At 42.7% G+C, this 17,265-nt stretch overlaps 1 protein-coding gene across 1 annotated transcript in view; it reads right to left on the reverse strand.

The window, feature by feature from the left end:
* The window catches only part of NSD1 (nuclear receptor binding SET domain protein 1), a 191,852-nt gene that overhangs the window by 114,827 nt on the left and 59,760 nt on the right, over positions 1 to 17,265 (reverse strand). The window contains exons 8-10 of the mRNA XM_073569139.1: positions 16,880 to 16,998; positions 14,499 to 14,556; positions 12,146 to 12,252 (exon numbers count right to left, since the gene is read on the reverse strand). Of these exons, the coding sequence (XP_073425240.1) occupies positions 12,146 to 12,252; positions 14,499 to 14,556; positions 16,880 to 16,998 (284 nt within the window). The remainder of the gene's footprint in view (positions 1 to 12,145; positions 12,253 to 14,498; positions 14,557 to 16,879; positions 16,999 to 17,265) is intronic.

Genomic DNA, 17,265 nt, shown 5'->3' on the forward strand with positions numbered 1-17,265 from the left:
GAGCTTGTAAGGGAAGGAGCACCGTTTGACTTTTTCAACGTAGAATTGGCTGGAATTGAGATCAGATGCCATGTCACGTTTGCAGAGCCCCTGATGTTCCTGAACAGTGGAAACCCCCCAATTCTAACTATAACCCTAACCCCAACACACCCTCTATCCCCAACCCTAATGGGAAAATAGAAATAAACACTTTTTTAATTTTATTATTTTTCCCTAAATAAGGGGGTTTAATTTACCATTTATAGCAGGGTTGGCAGCTGTCACATGCTAAAAGACGCTTTTTATTACAAAAAATAGTTTTTGCATCACCACATTTTGAGCGCTATAATTTTTCCATACTTTGGCCCACAGTCATGTGAGGTCATTTTTTGCGGGACGAGGTTGACTTTTTTGGTACCATTTTCGGGCACATGACATTTTTTGGTCGTCGTTTATTACGATTTTTTTTGGGATGCAGAATGAACAAAAACCTGCAATTCATTAATTTCTTTGGGGGGGGGGGGGGCGTTTATACCGTTCTGCGGGTGGTAAAATTGATTAAGCAGTTTTATTTTTCGGGTTAATACGATTACAGCGATACCACATTTATATTTTTTTATGTTGTGGCGCTTTTATGCAACGAAAACAATTTTATATAAAAATAATTTTTAATTATTCTGCGAGCTATAACTTATTTTTTCACTGATGTTGTAAGGCGGCTCGTTTTTTGCGGGACAAGAGGACGTTTTCAGCGGTACCATGTTCATTTATATCTGTCTTTTTGACTGCGTGGTATTGCACTTTTTGTTCGGCAGTATGATGCATTGTTTCTTGCCTTTTTTTTTTTTTTTTTAAGGGGTTCACTAAAGGGGTTAACTAGCGTGATAGTTTTATAGGGCAGGTTGTTACAGACGCTGCGATACTAAATGTGCACTTTTGTTATTTTTTATTTACATAAACAATTTATTGGGGAAGTTTTTTTTCTTTATTTAGGAATTTTTTTAAATTAATTTTTTTACACGTTAATTTTTTTTAATTTTTTTTTTTTTTTTTAACTTTATTGCATTGTCCCAGGGTGGAACATTACTATATAAAGTCAGATCACTGATCTGACACTTTGCACAGTACTGTGTCAGATCAGCGATCTGACAGGCAGTGCAGGAGGCTTCTCGGTGCTTGCTCTCAGCAGGCACTGAGAAGCCACCTCCCTGCAGGGCCCGGAAGGACCCCACAGCCATCTTGGATCGGGGGCCTGCAGGGCGGAGGCCCTCGGAACAACGCAATGTGAACGCATTGATCTGAGGGTCTCAGAGAAGCACGCAAGGAGCCCAACCTCCCTGCGCGATGCTTCCCTATGCCCCCAGAAAACTACGATCATGTTTGATCGCAGTGTGCCAGGAGGGGTCCGTGACCGCTCCTGGCACATAGTTGATTATCACAGCTGACACCTGGCACTGACGCCCGAACGCGATCAGCTGCATTCCCCCCGTGAGCGGAACTGATCGCTATGACGTACTATCCCGTCCATGGGCATTAAGGCCCAGGGTACATGGATGGGATAGTATGTCAAATGTCAGGAAGCGGTTAAAAATGGCGATAGTCAGTTCCATGGAAAATCTTTGGGGTGAGCTGACATTTACCATTAGGAAAAAGAACCCTGCAAAAATTCAAGAGTTTGAACAAACTGCAAAGGAAGAATGAGAGAAAATACCAGCTGAGAATTGCAAGAAGCTTATTAACCCCTTACCTACAATGGACGTAATATTCCATCCATGTGACCTGGGCCCTAAGTCCCATGGACGGAATATTACGTCATAGCTGATCTCGGCCGGGTGTCAGCTGATTATCACAGCTGACACCCAGCACTGTGTGTCAGGGGCGATCACGGACCACCCCCGACATGTTAACCCATTGCACACCGTGATCAAACACGATCGCGGTGTACCGGGGGTTAAAAGGGAAGCATCGGCAGGGCGGGGGCTCCCTCCGTGCTTCCCTGAGCCCCCCACAGCAGCGCAATGAGCAGCGCTGCTGCGGGGGGCTCTTTCCCTACAGGTCCCCGGATCCAAGATGGCGACGGGGACCTTCGGGGGCCTGTAGGGAGCTGACTTCCTCAGTGCTTGCAAAGCGCAGGCATGAGGAAGTCTTCGTCTTATGCCTGTGACAGATCGCTGATCTGTCACAGTGATCTGTGATGTGACAGATCAGCGATCTGTTACAGGACAGTTATGTCCCCCCTGGGACAATGTAATAAAGTTTTTTAAAAAAAGTGTAAAAATAATTTTTAAATAAATAGCTAAATAAATTAAAAAAAAAAATTTCCTAATAAATTCATTTTTTTTTAAATAAAAAAAACAAACAAAAAAAAACCAAGAAAAGTACACATTTGGTATCGCCGCGTCTAACGACCCGCCCTATAAAACTGTCCCATTAGTTAACTCCTTTAGCGAACCCCTTAAAAAATAAAAAAACGAAGCAAAAAATAATCATGCCGAACAAAAAGTGAAATAACGCGCGATCAAAAAGACACATATAAATATCCATGGTACCGCTGAAAACGTCATCTTGTCCCGCAAAAAAACGAGCCGCCATACAGCATCATCAGCAAAAAAATAAAAAAAAAGTTATAGCTCGCAGAATAAAGCAATGCAAAAATAATTATTTTTTATATAAAATTGTTTTCATTGCATAAAAGCGCCAAAACATAAAAAAAACCTAAATGAGGTATCGCTGTAACCGTACTGACCCGAAGAATAAAACTGCTTTATCAATTTTACCGCACGCAGAACGGTGTAAACGCACCCCCCAAAAGAAATTCATGAAACGCTGGTTTTTGTTCATTCTGCATCCCAAAAATCAGAATAAAAAGCGATCAAAAGATGTCACGTGCCCGAAAATGATGCCAATAAAAATGACAACTCGTCCCGCAAAGAATAAGACCTCACATGACTCGGTGGGTCAAAATATGGAAAAATTATAGCTGTCAATATGTGGTGATGTAAAAACTATTTTTACAATAAAAAGCGTCTTTTAGCATGTGACAGCTGCCAAAAATAAAAACCCGCCATAAATAGTAAATCAAACCACCCGTTATCACCCCCTTAGTTAGGGAAAAATAATAAAATTTAAAGAAAATGTATTTATTTCCATTTTCCCATTAGGGTTAGGCTAGGGCTGAGATTAGGGTTCGGGGTGTGTTGTGGTTAGAGTTGGAGTTATAATTGGGGGGGGGGGGGGTTTCCACTATTTGCGCACATCAGGTGCTCTCCAAATGCAACATGGCGTCTGATCTCAATTCCAGCCAATTCTGCGTTGAAAAAGTCAAATGGTGCGCCTTCCCTTCCAAGCTCTGCCATGCGCCCAGTGTTTTACCGCCACATATGGGGTATCAGCCTACTCAGGACAAATTGCAAAACAACTTTTGGGGTCCAATTTCTCCTGTTACCCTTAGGAAAATAGAAAATTGGGGGCAAAAATATCATTTTTGTGGAAAAATATGATTTTTTTTATTTTCACGCCCGGGTGTTATAAACTTCTGTGAAGCCCTTGGGGGTTCAAAGTGCTCACCACACATCTAGATAAGTTCCTTAGGGGGTCTAGTTTCCCAAATGGGGTCACTTGTGGGGAGTTTCAATAGTTTAGGTACATCAGGGGCTCTCCAAAGGCAACATGACACCTGCAGACCATTCCATCAAAGTCTGCATCTCAAAACGTCACTATTTCCCTTACGAGCCCTGACATGTGCCCATACAGTAGTTTTCTCCAACATATGGGGTATCAGCGTACTCAGGACAAATTGGACAACAACTTTTGGGGTCCAATTTCTCCTGGTACCCTTGGGGAAAAAAAAAAAAAAAAATGGTGACTAAAACTTCTGTGAAGCACCAGGGTGTTCAAAGTGCTCACCACACATCTAGATAAGTTCCTTGGGGGGGGGGGTCTAGTTTCCAAAATGGTGTCATTTGTGGGGGGTTTTCACAGTTTTGGTACATCAGGGGCTTTCCAAACGCGACATGGTGTCCGATCTCAATTCCAGCCAAAAACGTCAAATGGTGTTGCTTCCCTTCTGAGCTCTGCCATGCGCCCAAATAGTCGTTTACACCCACATATGGGGTATCAGCGTACTCAGGACAAATTGCACAATAACTTTTAGGGTCCTGTTACCCTTGGAAAATAAAAGTTGGGGGTGAAGAGATCATTTTTGTGGAAAAAATATGATTTTGTAATTGTACCGCTGTACGTTATAAACGTCTGCGTCTGTGAAGCCCTTGTGGGTTCAACGTTCTCACCACATATCTAGATAAGTTCCTTGGGGGGTCTAGTTTCCAAAATGAGGTCACTTGTGGGGGGGGGGTTTTCCACTGTTTAGGTACATCAGGGGCTCTCCAAACGTGACATGGCGTCCAATCTGAATTCCAGCCAATTTTGCATTGGCACTAAGCTCTGCCATGCGCCGAAACAGTGGTTCCCCCCCCACACATATCAGGTATCAGCGTACTCAGGACAAATTGCACAATAACTTTTCCAGTCCAATTTCTCCTGTTACCCTTGGTAAAATAAAAAAAATTGAACCTAAAGTATAATTTTTTTTTGTGGGGGCGTGGCCTAGCGCTGATGTGAGCAGACGCTAGGCAGAGGAGCTCTGCCATCAGCTTTATGAAAAATCCTTCATCAGGCCACTTTAGCACTGATCTGGGCACATCTATCGGCACAGTGAGTGCATAAGAGTCGGGGGGAGACGCCGGGAGTACAGAGGAGCGCTGAGATGGGAAGGAGGAGGCAGAAAGACATCGGGGAGGACGGCAGCGTGACTGCACAAGATGGCGCTGGGAAAGTGGAGGAGGCGCGGAGACAGTCTGAAAGCTATGGTAAACGGTCACAGATCCTCCAGAAGCTGCAGCGCTTTGCAAGGGAGGAGGAGGGGGACACCGGAGAAGGTATTGTGCTGGAGGGAGAAGGAGTGAGCGATGCAGCCACAGGAGATGCTGATAACAGGAGGAGAGGGGGAGGGGAAGTCGCTGGCCCTGAGTGTATGTCTGAGGGGGAAGACAGTGGAGCTGATGATGAGACCCCTGAGAGAGAGCCGACCCTGAAAGATGTCTTTATGGTGGTGTCGTTTTGCAAAAGGACACTGACTAGATTGAATAGTCGGGTTGATAAGATTAAAGAAGAAATCACTGGCATTAAGGAGGCACTGAACAAGGCTGATACTAGGATGGGTGCTGTGGAAGAGAGGGTTAGCACCACTGAAGACTCTGTAAACAAAATGCAGAAAACTCAGACTCAGCATGCTCAAAAGATATCAGAAGTGCACTTAAAACAGGACGACTTAGAAAATAGATCAAGGAGGAACAACCTTAGATTTGTGGACTTTCCGGAAAAAGCAGAGGGCAGCGACCCCACTGACTTTATTGAGCAATGGATCTTATCCAAGATCGGCAGAGACACGCTCTCCAGGGTGTTCGCAGTGGAGAGAGCGCACCGTGTCCCCCTACGACCCCTCCCACCGGGTAGTGCTCCCCGTACTATGCTGGCTAGGATACTAAATTGCAGGGACAGAGAGACTATCCTCCGGGAAGCCAGGAAGCTGCAGGACCTCACGTTTAATGGAAGCCGTATAGAAATATATCCGGACTATTCAGCAGAGGTCCAGAAAATGCGGATGAAATTCGGCGAGGTCAAGAGAGGAATGAGAGCGCTGGGAGTGAAGTATTCTACGATGTATCCTGCCAAACTGAGAGTTGCAGCGTTGGGGTCTGTTCAGTTCTTCCCGACCCCAGAAGAAGCCGTCAAATGGATGGAGAACAATCGCTCCAAGCTGGGAGCAGAGAGAGACGGAGAAGGATGAAGTAGAGACTCTCGGACATATATCCTTTTCTCTTTTTGATGTGGTGCCCTGAGGTACCTGGTTTTTTCAGAACTATTTTTTTAGGGGTATTGATCCCCGGACGTTTTTGATTATTATTGCAATATCCTTATTTGAAAATGTTATGCGGCCTGATGAGTACTGTTAAGCATTCTTGTTTTTGATGGTGGGAGCGATGGACGCCAAAGGAGCGGAGGAAATTCAGTGGCTTTGTATGGGTTTGCAATAACTTGGTGCTGGCTGTACCCTCTCTCGTTGGAAAGAGTGAATCAGCTAGATTGGGATAGAGGGGAGGGAGGGGGGAATGGAGGGAGACAGGGAGGGCCTTGTTATGGGGTAGTTCATATACTGCAATATAATATAGTGACCATAGGAGCTCGGTTACATTTTATATCTTTAGGACATAATGAGTGGTGATGCAAAAATCCTAAGTTGGAACATACGGGGAGTGTCTGATCCAAATAAAAGAGCGGCAGTTATGGCAGAAATTAGGAGGCATAGTCCAGCTATCACATGTTTATTGGAAACCCACTTGATTAAAGGAAAGGAAAACTGGTTGGGGGGGAAAAAATGGATCGCTCGGGCCTATCACTCTATGTACTCGGCTTACGCAAGGGGAGTATCTGTACTGATACACTATAGTACTCATTATGAAGAAATTGATTCTTGCATAGATAAAGACGGACAGTTTGTCTCTTTGCACTGTCGAATTTCTGGAATATGCATAATTGTGGTGGCCCTCTATATTCCACCCCCATATTCGAAAAAGAAACTGCAGGAGATCTTTGAATGGATTGGGGGGAAAGGGGATTGTCCAGTGCTAATATTAGGAGACGTTAATAATGTTATGAATGAGTTTTGGGACCGGGCGGGTACTGCGGGAAATTGCTCTAGGAAAGACAAGATGACTCCATTTGGGATATATGTTAGCGAAATGGATATGATAGACTTATGGAGAGTACGTAATGAGGGGAAAAAATGCTTTTCGTGTTATTCGACCTCGTATCACACTTTATCACGAATAGACTTAGCACTGGGTAATAGGGGCATGGACAGAATGGTTGGGACGGTGGAATACTTACAGAGACTTATCTCCAATCACAGGGCAGTTGTGGTTAGTCTGAGAGTGGGAATAGGGAAAGGGAAGAGAGCAGGGGGGACAATCCACCCGGAATGGCTCAAATGTTTAAACATGGGAACTATTAGGCTGTGGCAACACGCTGCGGATTCCGCAGCGGTTTTGGCCGCTGCGGACACGCAGCAGTTTTAGCTGCGGTGTACAGTACCATTCATTTGAATGGGAAAAAAAAAAAGGTTTGCCGACGCTGCGGAAAAAACCGCGCGGATCTGCTGCGGTTTTGAATCCGCAGAAAGAATTGCATGTCAATTCTTTCTGCGGAAACCGCTGCGGGTTCCTATCTCCACCATTGTGGAGATAGTGAATCCGCAGGACCAAACCGCAGGCAAAACCGCAGATAATCCGCAGGTCTTTGGACCTGCGGATTATCTGCGGTTTTTGCAAAATCCGTGCGGATTAATCCGCAGCGGATTCCGCAGCGTGTGCACGTACCCTTAAAAATGATATTGTTGAGTTTTTTCAGTTAAACGAAGGTACTGCGGATCCACTTATAGTATGGGATACCATGAAAGCTTACTTGCGGGGATTATTCATACGAGATATTTCGAGACAGAAGACACGAACGAGGCAAGTAAATCAGGAGGCAGCAGATAGGCTCAGCAGAGCAGAGGAGGAAATGACAGTTAGACCTAATACCGATACCCAAAACGCATTAAAAGAAGCACAAGAGGAAGTAAATAAGTTGTACCTACAGGGGATAGATAAGAAAAGGGCATTCCAAAAAGCATTGTTCTATGAAGAGGGGGAAAAGGTGGGACACTTATTATCAGTGATTACTACAGCGCAGAAACAACCCTCACAAATATACAAAATTGTCACTAGAGATGGGGCAGTCCATAAGGATACTACCGAGATTTTGGATTGTTTTAAGGAATACTATGTAGAACTGTATACTTCGGAATTGAGGGCCTCGGATCTGGAGATGGATAGATATTTACAAGAGATAGAATTACCCAAGTTAGATGATATTGATAAACAAAACTTGGAAGAATTATTTACTGTGGAAGAGGTAGAGAAGGCTATCCTATCATTAACAAATGACAGATCACCTGGATATGACGGGATCCCAGGAGAAGTGTACAAAGAGTTAATAGGAATTGTAGCACCCAAACTTAAGCATGTATTTGAGGTAGCAGTGGAAAAAGGGGTATTGCCAGGATCTATGAGGGAGGCTGTAATCGTGGTGATTCCTAAGGAAGGGAAAGATGCCTCATCCGTAGAATCCTATAGACCAATCTCATTATTGACATCAGATGTTAAAATACTAGCCAAAATGTTGGCGATAAGAATGTCTAGAGTTGTCCCAAAATTGATACATCCAGACCAATCAGGGTTCTTACAAAATAGATCCACCGCCATTAACCTGCGAAGACTTTTTTTAAATATTCAAATCCCAGCAGATAACAGGGGGGAAAGGGTGGTGGTCTCATTGGATGCACGAAAGGCATTTGATAGGGTAGAGTGGAAGTATTTATGGGCAGTACTGAAATGCATGGGATTTGGGCATAGATTTATCTCCTGGGTTAAGTTACTGTATGTAGACCCCAAAGGATTTATGGGGAGACTTCGGAGACACTTGGGTTGTTCAGAGGAACTCGCCAGGGATGTCCATTGTCGCCGTTATTGTTTGCTGTAGCGATGGAACCGTTGGCGGTTAAAATTCGTAATTCCAAGGAAATACAAGGCTTTAGATATGGGGAATTGGAGGAAAAGATCGCCCTATACGCGGACGATATACTCCTGTTCTTGAAAGACGGCAGAAAAGCACTGACTGAGGTCATGGACCTTATAAGGAAATTTGGACACTTTTCCGGATTGAGAATTAATTGGGACAAGTCATGTATCATGGGGGTTGATAGAGAGCTGGGAGTTCGAGATGAGGGGGGGATAGCTGGACACTTGAAAGTAGTTAAGGAATTTAAATACCTCGGAATATGGGTATCTATGCCTGTGTCTAGATTTCTCGAACTAAACTTGGACCCATTACTAGTTAAATTTAAAGTTAAGATGACAGCATGGTGTAAACTAGTACTATCAATAGTGGGGAGGACAAATTTAATTAAAATGATTATGATGCCTCAGTTGATTTACGTCCTTCATAGTGCCCCGGTTTGGATCCCAAAGAAAAAATTTTACAAAATTAACACCATTTTTAGGGAATTGATTTGGGGGAAAAAGCAAGCAAAAATTAAAAATTGGAAATACTGCAAAGGGGGAAGGAAGAGGGTGGGTTGGCGGCGCCAAATCCATGGATATACTTTGTAGCAACACAGGGGCAGCACTTTAGGGGCTGGAGAGAAGAGGGGAATTTGAGCGTTATGGGGAGAGTTTTGGCCCAAATGACCAACAAGAGAACACTGGTACAGAGTCTAGAAGCAGGAAACTTCGGGAGATTAGGGAAGGACATGCCCACATTTGGACTAATGCACAAAATATGGCAGCATATCAAAATTCTTAGAAGAGTTGAGGAATTGACGACATACACACCCTATCTGGGATAATGTGAACCTTTCTGAACTACACAAACTGCGGGACTTTATTGATTGGGAGAGGAGAGGTTTGCAATATGTGTGGCAACTATTGGAAGGGTCTGAGATCAAGTCTTTTACTGTTTTAAAAGAAGAGTTTGGACTCCCATGTAGTGGGGAATTTCGATATTTTGGTCTCAGGCATGCATTTCAAGCGCAGAAACAGATAATGAATATGACGGTACAGAGGGATGTGGTATTGGATTTTGTGTGTGCGTCCGGGGGTACGAGAGGTGTTATTTCTACCATCTATAGAGACTTATTATATTCTTACTTGGCTGGGTCTCCCTTAACAATAAAATCTAAATGGGAGAGAGAAGTGGGGGAAATAGTAGATGACACATGGGAGTCTATTTTAGAGTATATACCTAAACTCTCTTTGAGTGAGCCAGGTAGGATATCGCAACTATATATTGTACATAGAACATATAAGACCCCAGAACTTATGAGGAAAATGGGCTTGAGGGATAACGCGGAATGTCCAAGATGTGGATTTGAACCTGCGGGAATGCTTCATATGCTTTGGTCTTGTCCACGACTATCATCATACTGGGAGGAGGTTATAGGGCTTGTTGAGAAGATATATCGATGTGTTATAGGAAGGGATCCGGTAACGTGTGTGTTGGGGTATGTGGAGGAGGTGTCGGTGGGGAATGCCTATAAGTCCATCATAGCAAAACTCATATATTGCCCGTAAGCTGATAGCTCAAAAATGAATCGATGCTGAACCCCCAACAGTTGGGGAGTTTGTTACTCGTGTGAATAATGTAATTAGATTGGAGGAGAGAATTTATAGAAGGCGACATACGGAAGTTCACTTTGAGAAACTCTGGGCCATGTGGTTACAGTGGAGACAATCACATTGAGAAAGTCTGTATTGCAGCTGGGAAGGGGGGGGGGGGGAGGGAGGAGGGAGGTGGTTGGGTTAGTTTATCTTCTTGATGGGGAGGAAATTGAATGTCGTGTAAATCTCTATATGCAATGGAAATGATTTGTAAGATGTGCTTGAATGTAATTATAACGACATTTGAATATAATAAAAATCTTTGGTTTAAAAAGTATTTTTTTGTGAAAAAAAGTGTTTTTTTTTAATATTCAAAAAAATTCCTGTGACGCACCTGAAGGGTTAATAAACTTCTTGAATGTGGTTTTGAGCATCTTAGGCTACTTTCACACATCAGTTTTTTGCCGTCAGGCAGGATCCGGCTATTTTTAGAAAAAACGGATCCGGCATAAATTTTGGAGAACTGTAGAAACGGATCCGTTTTTCTGCTGGATCCGTCTAGCAGGTTATATCTGTTTCCTGGGGGCTGGCCAATTGGATCTGAGCATGCGCAGACTTAAAAAAAACGGATCTGGTGGCTGGATCCGTCTTTTTCTGGATCCGGCGCCCATAGACTTTCATTGTGGCAAAAAGCCGGAAGCGTCGGATCCGGCGCTTTTGGCTTTTTCGCCGGAGACATAAAACGTTACAGTAGCCGTTTTTTCCAGACGCCGGAATGAGACAAGTAGCCGGATCCGGCAAAAAACGGATGAAACGCAATGCCATCCGGCGCGATCCGGCGCTAATGCAAGTCAATGGGGAAAAACTGGATCCGGCATTGCATTTCGCTGGATCCGGTTTTACAAGAAAAAGCCAGATCGCGCCTGAAGGCAAAAAACTGATGTGTGAAAGAGGCCTTAAGGGGTGCAGTTTTTAGAATGGTGTCACTTTTGGGTATTTTCTATCATATAGACCCCTCAAAGTGGCTTTAAATGTGATGTGGTCCGTAAAAATAAAATGGTGTTGCAAAAATGAGAAATCGCTGGTCAACTTTTAACCCTTATAACTTCCTAACAAAAAAAAAAATTTTGGTTCCAAAATTGTGCTGATGTAAACATGTGGGAAATGTTATTTATTAAGTTTTTTGTGTGCCCTCACTCTGTGATTTAAGGGCATAAAAATTCAAAGTTGGAAAATTGCGAAATTTTAAAAATTTGCCAAATTTCCATTTTTTTCCACAACTAAACGCAAGTTATTTGAATGAAATTTTACCACTAACATGAAGTACAATATGTCACGAGAAAACAATGTCAGAATCACCAAGAACGATGGAAGCGTTTCAGAGTTATTACCTCAAAGGGACAGTGGTCAGAATTATAAAAATTGGCCCGGGAGTTAACGTGCAAACCACCCTTGGTAGTGAAGGGGTTAATGGCTACAAGAAATCTTTGGAGCCTGTCATCAATGCCAAGGGTGTGTAACCCAGTATTAATTTGGGGTGTCTTTATTGCTGCACATGCTGTATATTTTGTTTCTTCTTTGAAATTGCAACACATAAGTTGATAAACAATGTATTATTGTTGTATTATTTAGGAACACTAATTAAAAATTTTGAGGCTATAACTTTGGTACATTTCCATTAATTTCTGAAAATATGGTACAGTCAATGAAAAAAATGAAGGAAGTGCTAATAACGATCAGCAGGACTGTATGTGGTATATTAGCATAACTATTATACAATTACATTAGATATTTAGTATTAAAATTAATTTTTGTTTCAGATCACCCCTTTAAGGAATAAACGAGGTTACATCGTTAAGGGGTGGACGCACACGTAACATAAAATGCAACCAATTTTAACCATAACTTACCACAGAGTGTGAGGAATCCCGACGCATCAGGTCATTTCCCTTTCTAAATTTACCAGCAAGTCTTAGTCGTTTTCGTCTCTTCCGCTTTTCCGAGAGCCTGCTGGATGCTGAAAAACGCAATGTGTACGTTCAGTATCATATTTTAATTACATAAAATTTAGAGAAAAATATATACTGACTTGTTTCCATGCTGAAGAACCCAGCAACCATAGCAAAGACAAAGGCTCACATAACCCAAAAGGTCAGTCCTCACACTTTAAAAGGGTTTCTCCTGTCCAAAACGTTAAGTGTCACTGTGACTGCAGACTTATGAATCCCCTCCAGAGCAGATCCTGCCTAAAGTGATGTGGATGGCGCATCCAACATCATCCACAACTTTGTAAATCTAGCGCCTGTGCACTTTGTGCTGTGCAGCTGACACGCGCACACTAAAGCAGGCCTGAGATTTGCAGCGGATGACGCGTGTCGTGTCATTCACATCAATCAAGGCAGAACGACGGAATTGTGCGGATAGTGGATCTGGCGGTCAAAGACCAACAAGGCCTTTCGGACCAAGCATAAGGAGCAGGAAAACTAAAATGTTTTGTTTTTAGTTATGCAGGTGGAGTTGGGGGCTAAGATACAGACTGCTGGACTTCAGTACAAGAATAGTTAAAGGTGGCGACCAGAGCTGTGGAATCGGAGTCGTGGAGTTGGTGCCCATTTTGGTGTAGTGGGAATAAAAATCGACAAACTCCTAAAATATATAACAAATTGGGTTCAGTAGTTCAATGCAGGATGTGAAAGTTATGAAATGTCCTATAAATGTCTGTTCTGTTCCTGATCTAAGGCTCTCTGCTGTTAGTTGAGATGAATCTGTGCTGCGCCTGCACAATATGCACATGCTCAGTAGTGAGGCAGGGCTGTGGAGTCGTAGCTGAGATGAATCTGTGCTGCACATTATGCACATGCTCAGTAGTGAGGCAGGGCTGTGGAGTCGTAGCTGACATTAATCTGTGCTGCACATTATGTACATGCTTAGTAGTGAGGCAGTGCTGTGGAGTTGTAGCTGAGATGAATCTGTGCTGCACTTTATGTTCATGCTCTGTAGTGAGGCAGGGCTGTGGAGTCGTAGTGGAGATGAATCTGTGCTGCACTTTATACACATGCTCAGTAGTGAGGCAGGGCTGTGGAGTCGTAGCTGACATTAATCTGTGCTGCACATTATGTACATGCTCTGAAATGAGGCAGGGCTGTGGAGTCGTAGTTGAGATGAATCTGTGCTGCACTTTATGTACATGCTCTGAAGTGAGGCAGGGCTGTGGAGTCGGAGCTGTGGAGTCAGGAGTCAAAAGTTTGGTTTACCGACTCTGGTGGTGACGTTGGTTTATATTGGGATAATCTGCTGACATGTTCCCTTTAAATTATTTTTGTAATATATGACTTATGGGTCATCTCCAATACAGCATTTTATAATATAATCTATATTTCTATAGGTCCAACATATTCCACAGTACTTTACATTTTATACTTTCTTCCACCTTAACACTAAAAAGGCCAATGTCCTTGCAGTTCATAAGCAGAGTAGGACTCCGAGCAAAGGCTTTTGCGTAAAAGATCTTCGAAGTGGGTGCTTGTGTGCTGCTTACTGCACGTATTCTAGCCTTTAGCTTAGACTGGCACACAGCCATGACAGTTATTATGGCACTTATTAACCAAAGGAAGGGGTGTGTGGATATTCAGTGGTGGACATTTTGTGCCACTCTGCTACTTCTCAGGTGCCCAAAAGGTTGGGGGGGGGGGCATTTTCACCTCCAAAGCAAGGGGATTTGTGCATTATAATGTTCTATTGGACTGCAAAGGGCCCATATAAATTTTCTTGCACAGGGACGCTCCTCCGTCCATGTCCGCCACTGGGGATATTTACTGTAGTATGAAAAATATAAGGTTTAAATTCACACGGTTTTGTTTTTTTTTTCCCCTTTGCAGAAAAGAGCTGAAACTCTGCAACAGATATGGTAGGGATGAGCATAACCGTGCATTAAAACATGTGGAAATAACGGAATGAGCAGCAAGCAAACTCTCTCCCTGCCATGTCCTGCTTTCATTTTAGCATCACCCCTCATCAGGTTATAAAATCCTTAGTTTCCCCGTTTTGTACTACACATTTAGAAGATCTGTGTAACTGGTATATAGAGCTGGTACTGGCAACCGCTGATGTGCCCTTACTTAGGTGACAAGCAGATCATTTACATACAAAACATTTTAACATTTCTACACACAATATGTAATATTACTGTTGGTCCTAAACCTTTTTGTATAACAATAAAAATCATGAAAATGGAAAACATCTGTTTCGCTCACAATGTCATACCTGCTCGGTACCGAATACGTTTCAGGGAGGTTTTCTTCCGGGGGACTGATGCTGAAGCCTAAAAGCAGATTAAAAAATAAATAGAAAATCAGTTTTTAATTTTCACTATTAGTCTCTCAGAGAACTCGAATCTGCGACTGGACAATGGCTTGTACTATACATCGCAAGAGACAGTGCAGCTGTTCGGGTCCTGACTGTGGCTCGATTTCACAGGAGAGATTGTCATGACCGACACAGTGGTCTCCAGTAGACCACTTCCCGGCTGTAATTGCAAAACACTGGCACACCACCGGGTGAGGTTGGGGTGGGAAGGTTAGAATGATGTACCCCACGTGGCACGCTGTAAATACTTCTGCCACAAACTGATAGCGGTATTTAACAGATTAACCACTTCATGACATGGAGATTTTCCTTTTTCTCCTCCCCTTCTTCCAAGAGCCATAACTTTTACATTTTCTGTCAATATAGATGCATGAGGGCTTGTTATTTTGTGGGACAAATTGTACTTTTGAAAGACATCATTCAGTCTACCACATAGCGTACTGGGAAACGAGAATTCCAAGTGAGTTGAAACTGTAAAAAAAAGTGCAATTCCACAATTTTTTCAATTTAGAATGTTCACTATACAATAAAACTGACTTGGCAGCTTGACTCCTCAGGGTAGTTCGAGTACACAGGTAGCAAACATTTAATGTTTATTATTATTATTTAGACAGTCAGAATGGTAGAGTTGGAAGGGACCTCAAGGGTCATTGAGTCCAACCCCCTGTTCAATGCAGCGCAGAATTCACTGAACCATCTCAGACAGATGTCTGTCCAGCCTCTGTTTGAAGGAGTGTGTGAGGGCTTATTTTGGCACCCTGAGCTGAGGTTTGTGCTGACACCATTTGGGGTAGAGATGATGCATTGATCACATCTCATTGCAATGTTGTATTGGCTAAAACAAAAAAAAAAAAAACAATTTGAGTTTAATTTTTTTTCAGGAAACCATTAACCGATCAGATTACTTTATATTGATAGATCAGGCTTTTTTTTGAACACGATACCAAATGTGTATTTAAAAAAAAATATATATATTTTTAATGGGGCAGAAGGGGGTGATTTGAACTTTTTTTCCACTTCCCATTTATAAAAAGGTTTTAATTTTTAATAGTTCCACTTACGGGACTTGAAACTGCTATCGTCTGCTTGAAAATGCGCGTAGGGGCGCATGTTACGCTCACATTCATGAATATGGGTAAGAACCAATTGTGACATGATTTGCTTCACTATCATTGGAATTGAATAGATTTACATGGTCATTGACCATATAGAACTAATGGTACTGTACTTTACCTCTTGGTGGAGATTATGAATCTGTCATTATTTAATTGATTTGTTATTTGTTATATAATTACTTGCACTGTCACTTTACTCTGATACTCCACTGAAAATTATGGTTCTATGTCTCTTCCTGAATTTGTGCACGTGGGGTGACACCATATTTTTGGTGCAACTTTTTGACCGGATTTGAACATCTGTTACTGACATAACTTTTCTGATATATGCTTGTAATCTCCTTTATGTGTTGACTTGTGATTAAAATTTATCTTTTAATAGTTACACCACATAAATATGCTCATGTTTAGAGGGAGCTCCACAGCACTATAGCCCACACTAGTCTGGGTGTACTACCTTAAGGCCGGGGTCACACTAACCGACGCAAAATACGGCCAGTATTTTACATGCGCAATACGGATGAATGGCCCCTAAATAGTGCTCCGTATGTCATCCGTAAGCAAGGTGTGGTCGCATATTTTGCGCATGTCAGCATCCGTATGTAATCCGTATGGCATCCGTATGGCGAGATTTTCTCGCAGGCTTGCAAAATGGACATATAATGGAGCCCTATGACAGGGTTTATAACACAAACCAAAGAATAGATATAGACACATAGAATGTGTATGTATGTATGTATGTATGTATATTCATATTCTATGTGTATATATCTATTCTTTCGTTTCTTTATTAAAACTGTCAGTGTGAGTTTACTGTATAGCGCACTGAATTGCCGGCTTTGCTAAAAGACACCGGGTGCGTATTTCTCGCAGGTCACATGTGTGGTCCGTGTGTAATCCGTATTTTTTGCGCACCCATAGACTTGCATTGGCGTATTACGGCCGTAGTACGCTGACAATCGCAGCATGCTGCGATTGGCACGGAGCGTAGAATACGGATGAGAAATATACGCCTGGTGCGAGGGACCCCACAGGGAATCATTGGTCCGTGTCTAATGCGTGCTTTTAGCGTCTCTCACTCGGCCGTATTCCTCGCCAGTGTGACCCCGGCCTAAGACTATTCCTCTTGAATATGGTTTCTGTGCCTGAGGTTTTGTATCTTACCTTAGAAAGCGTGTAACCATCATCTTCCTCTTCCTCTTTAAGGCCAAGCTGTTCATCCAAGTCATCAAATTCACACACTCGGGGAATAAGCTTGCTTTTGCGTCGACTCCCACATCGTGCTTTAATTTTAAAAGAAAAAAATACATTCAATTTTAGTATCACCTATTTTTGTAATACTAATGGTATGGCAACATATTATAAGGCTCAGTGATTAGGGTGAAAACTGGAAGATTTCAGTTTTTAAATTTAAGGAGAACCTGTTGTGTCTAGAAATGCTTCTTTGCAGATAAAGGGTTAATCTGCCTTACTTGAGAAGCAGCTACAGGGAGAAAATTAACGACCTTTCCTGCAGCAGCTCACTTCCAGTGATTGGGTTGGGTAAGGCT

Source organism: Dendrobates tinctorius, unplaced genomic scaffold (genome assembly GCF_039654945.1).
Source record: "Dendrobates tinctorius isolate UK_male_01 unplaced genomic scaffold, ASM3965494v1 ptg000001l, whole genome shotgun sequence".
Taxonomy (NCBI): domain Eukaryota; kingdom Metazoa; phylum Chordata; class Amphibia; order Anura; family Dendrobatidae; genus Dendrobates; species Dendrobates tinctorius.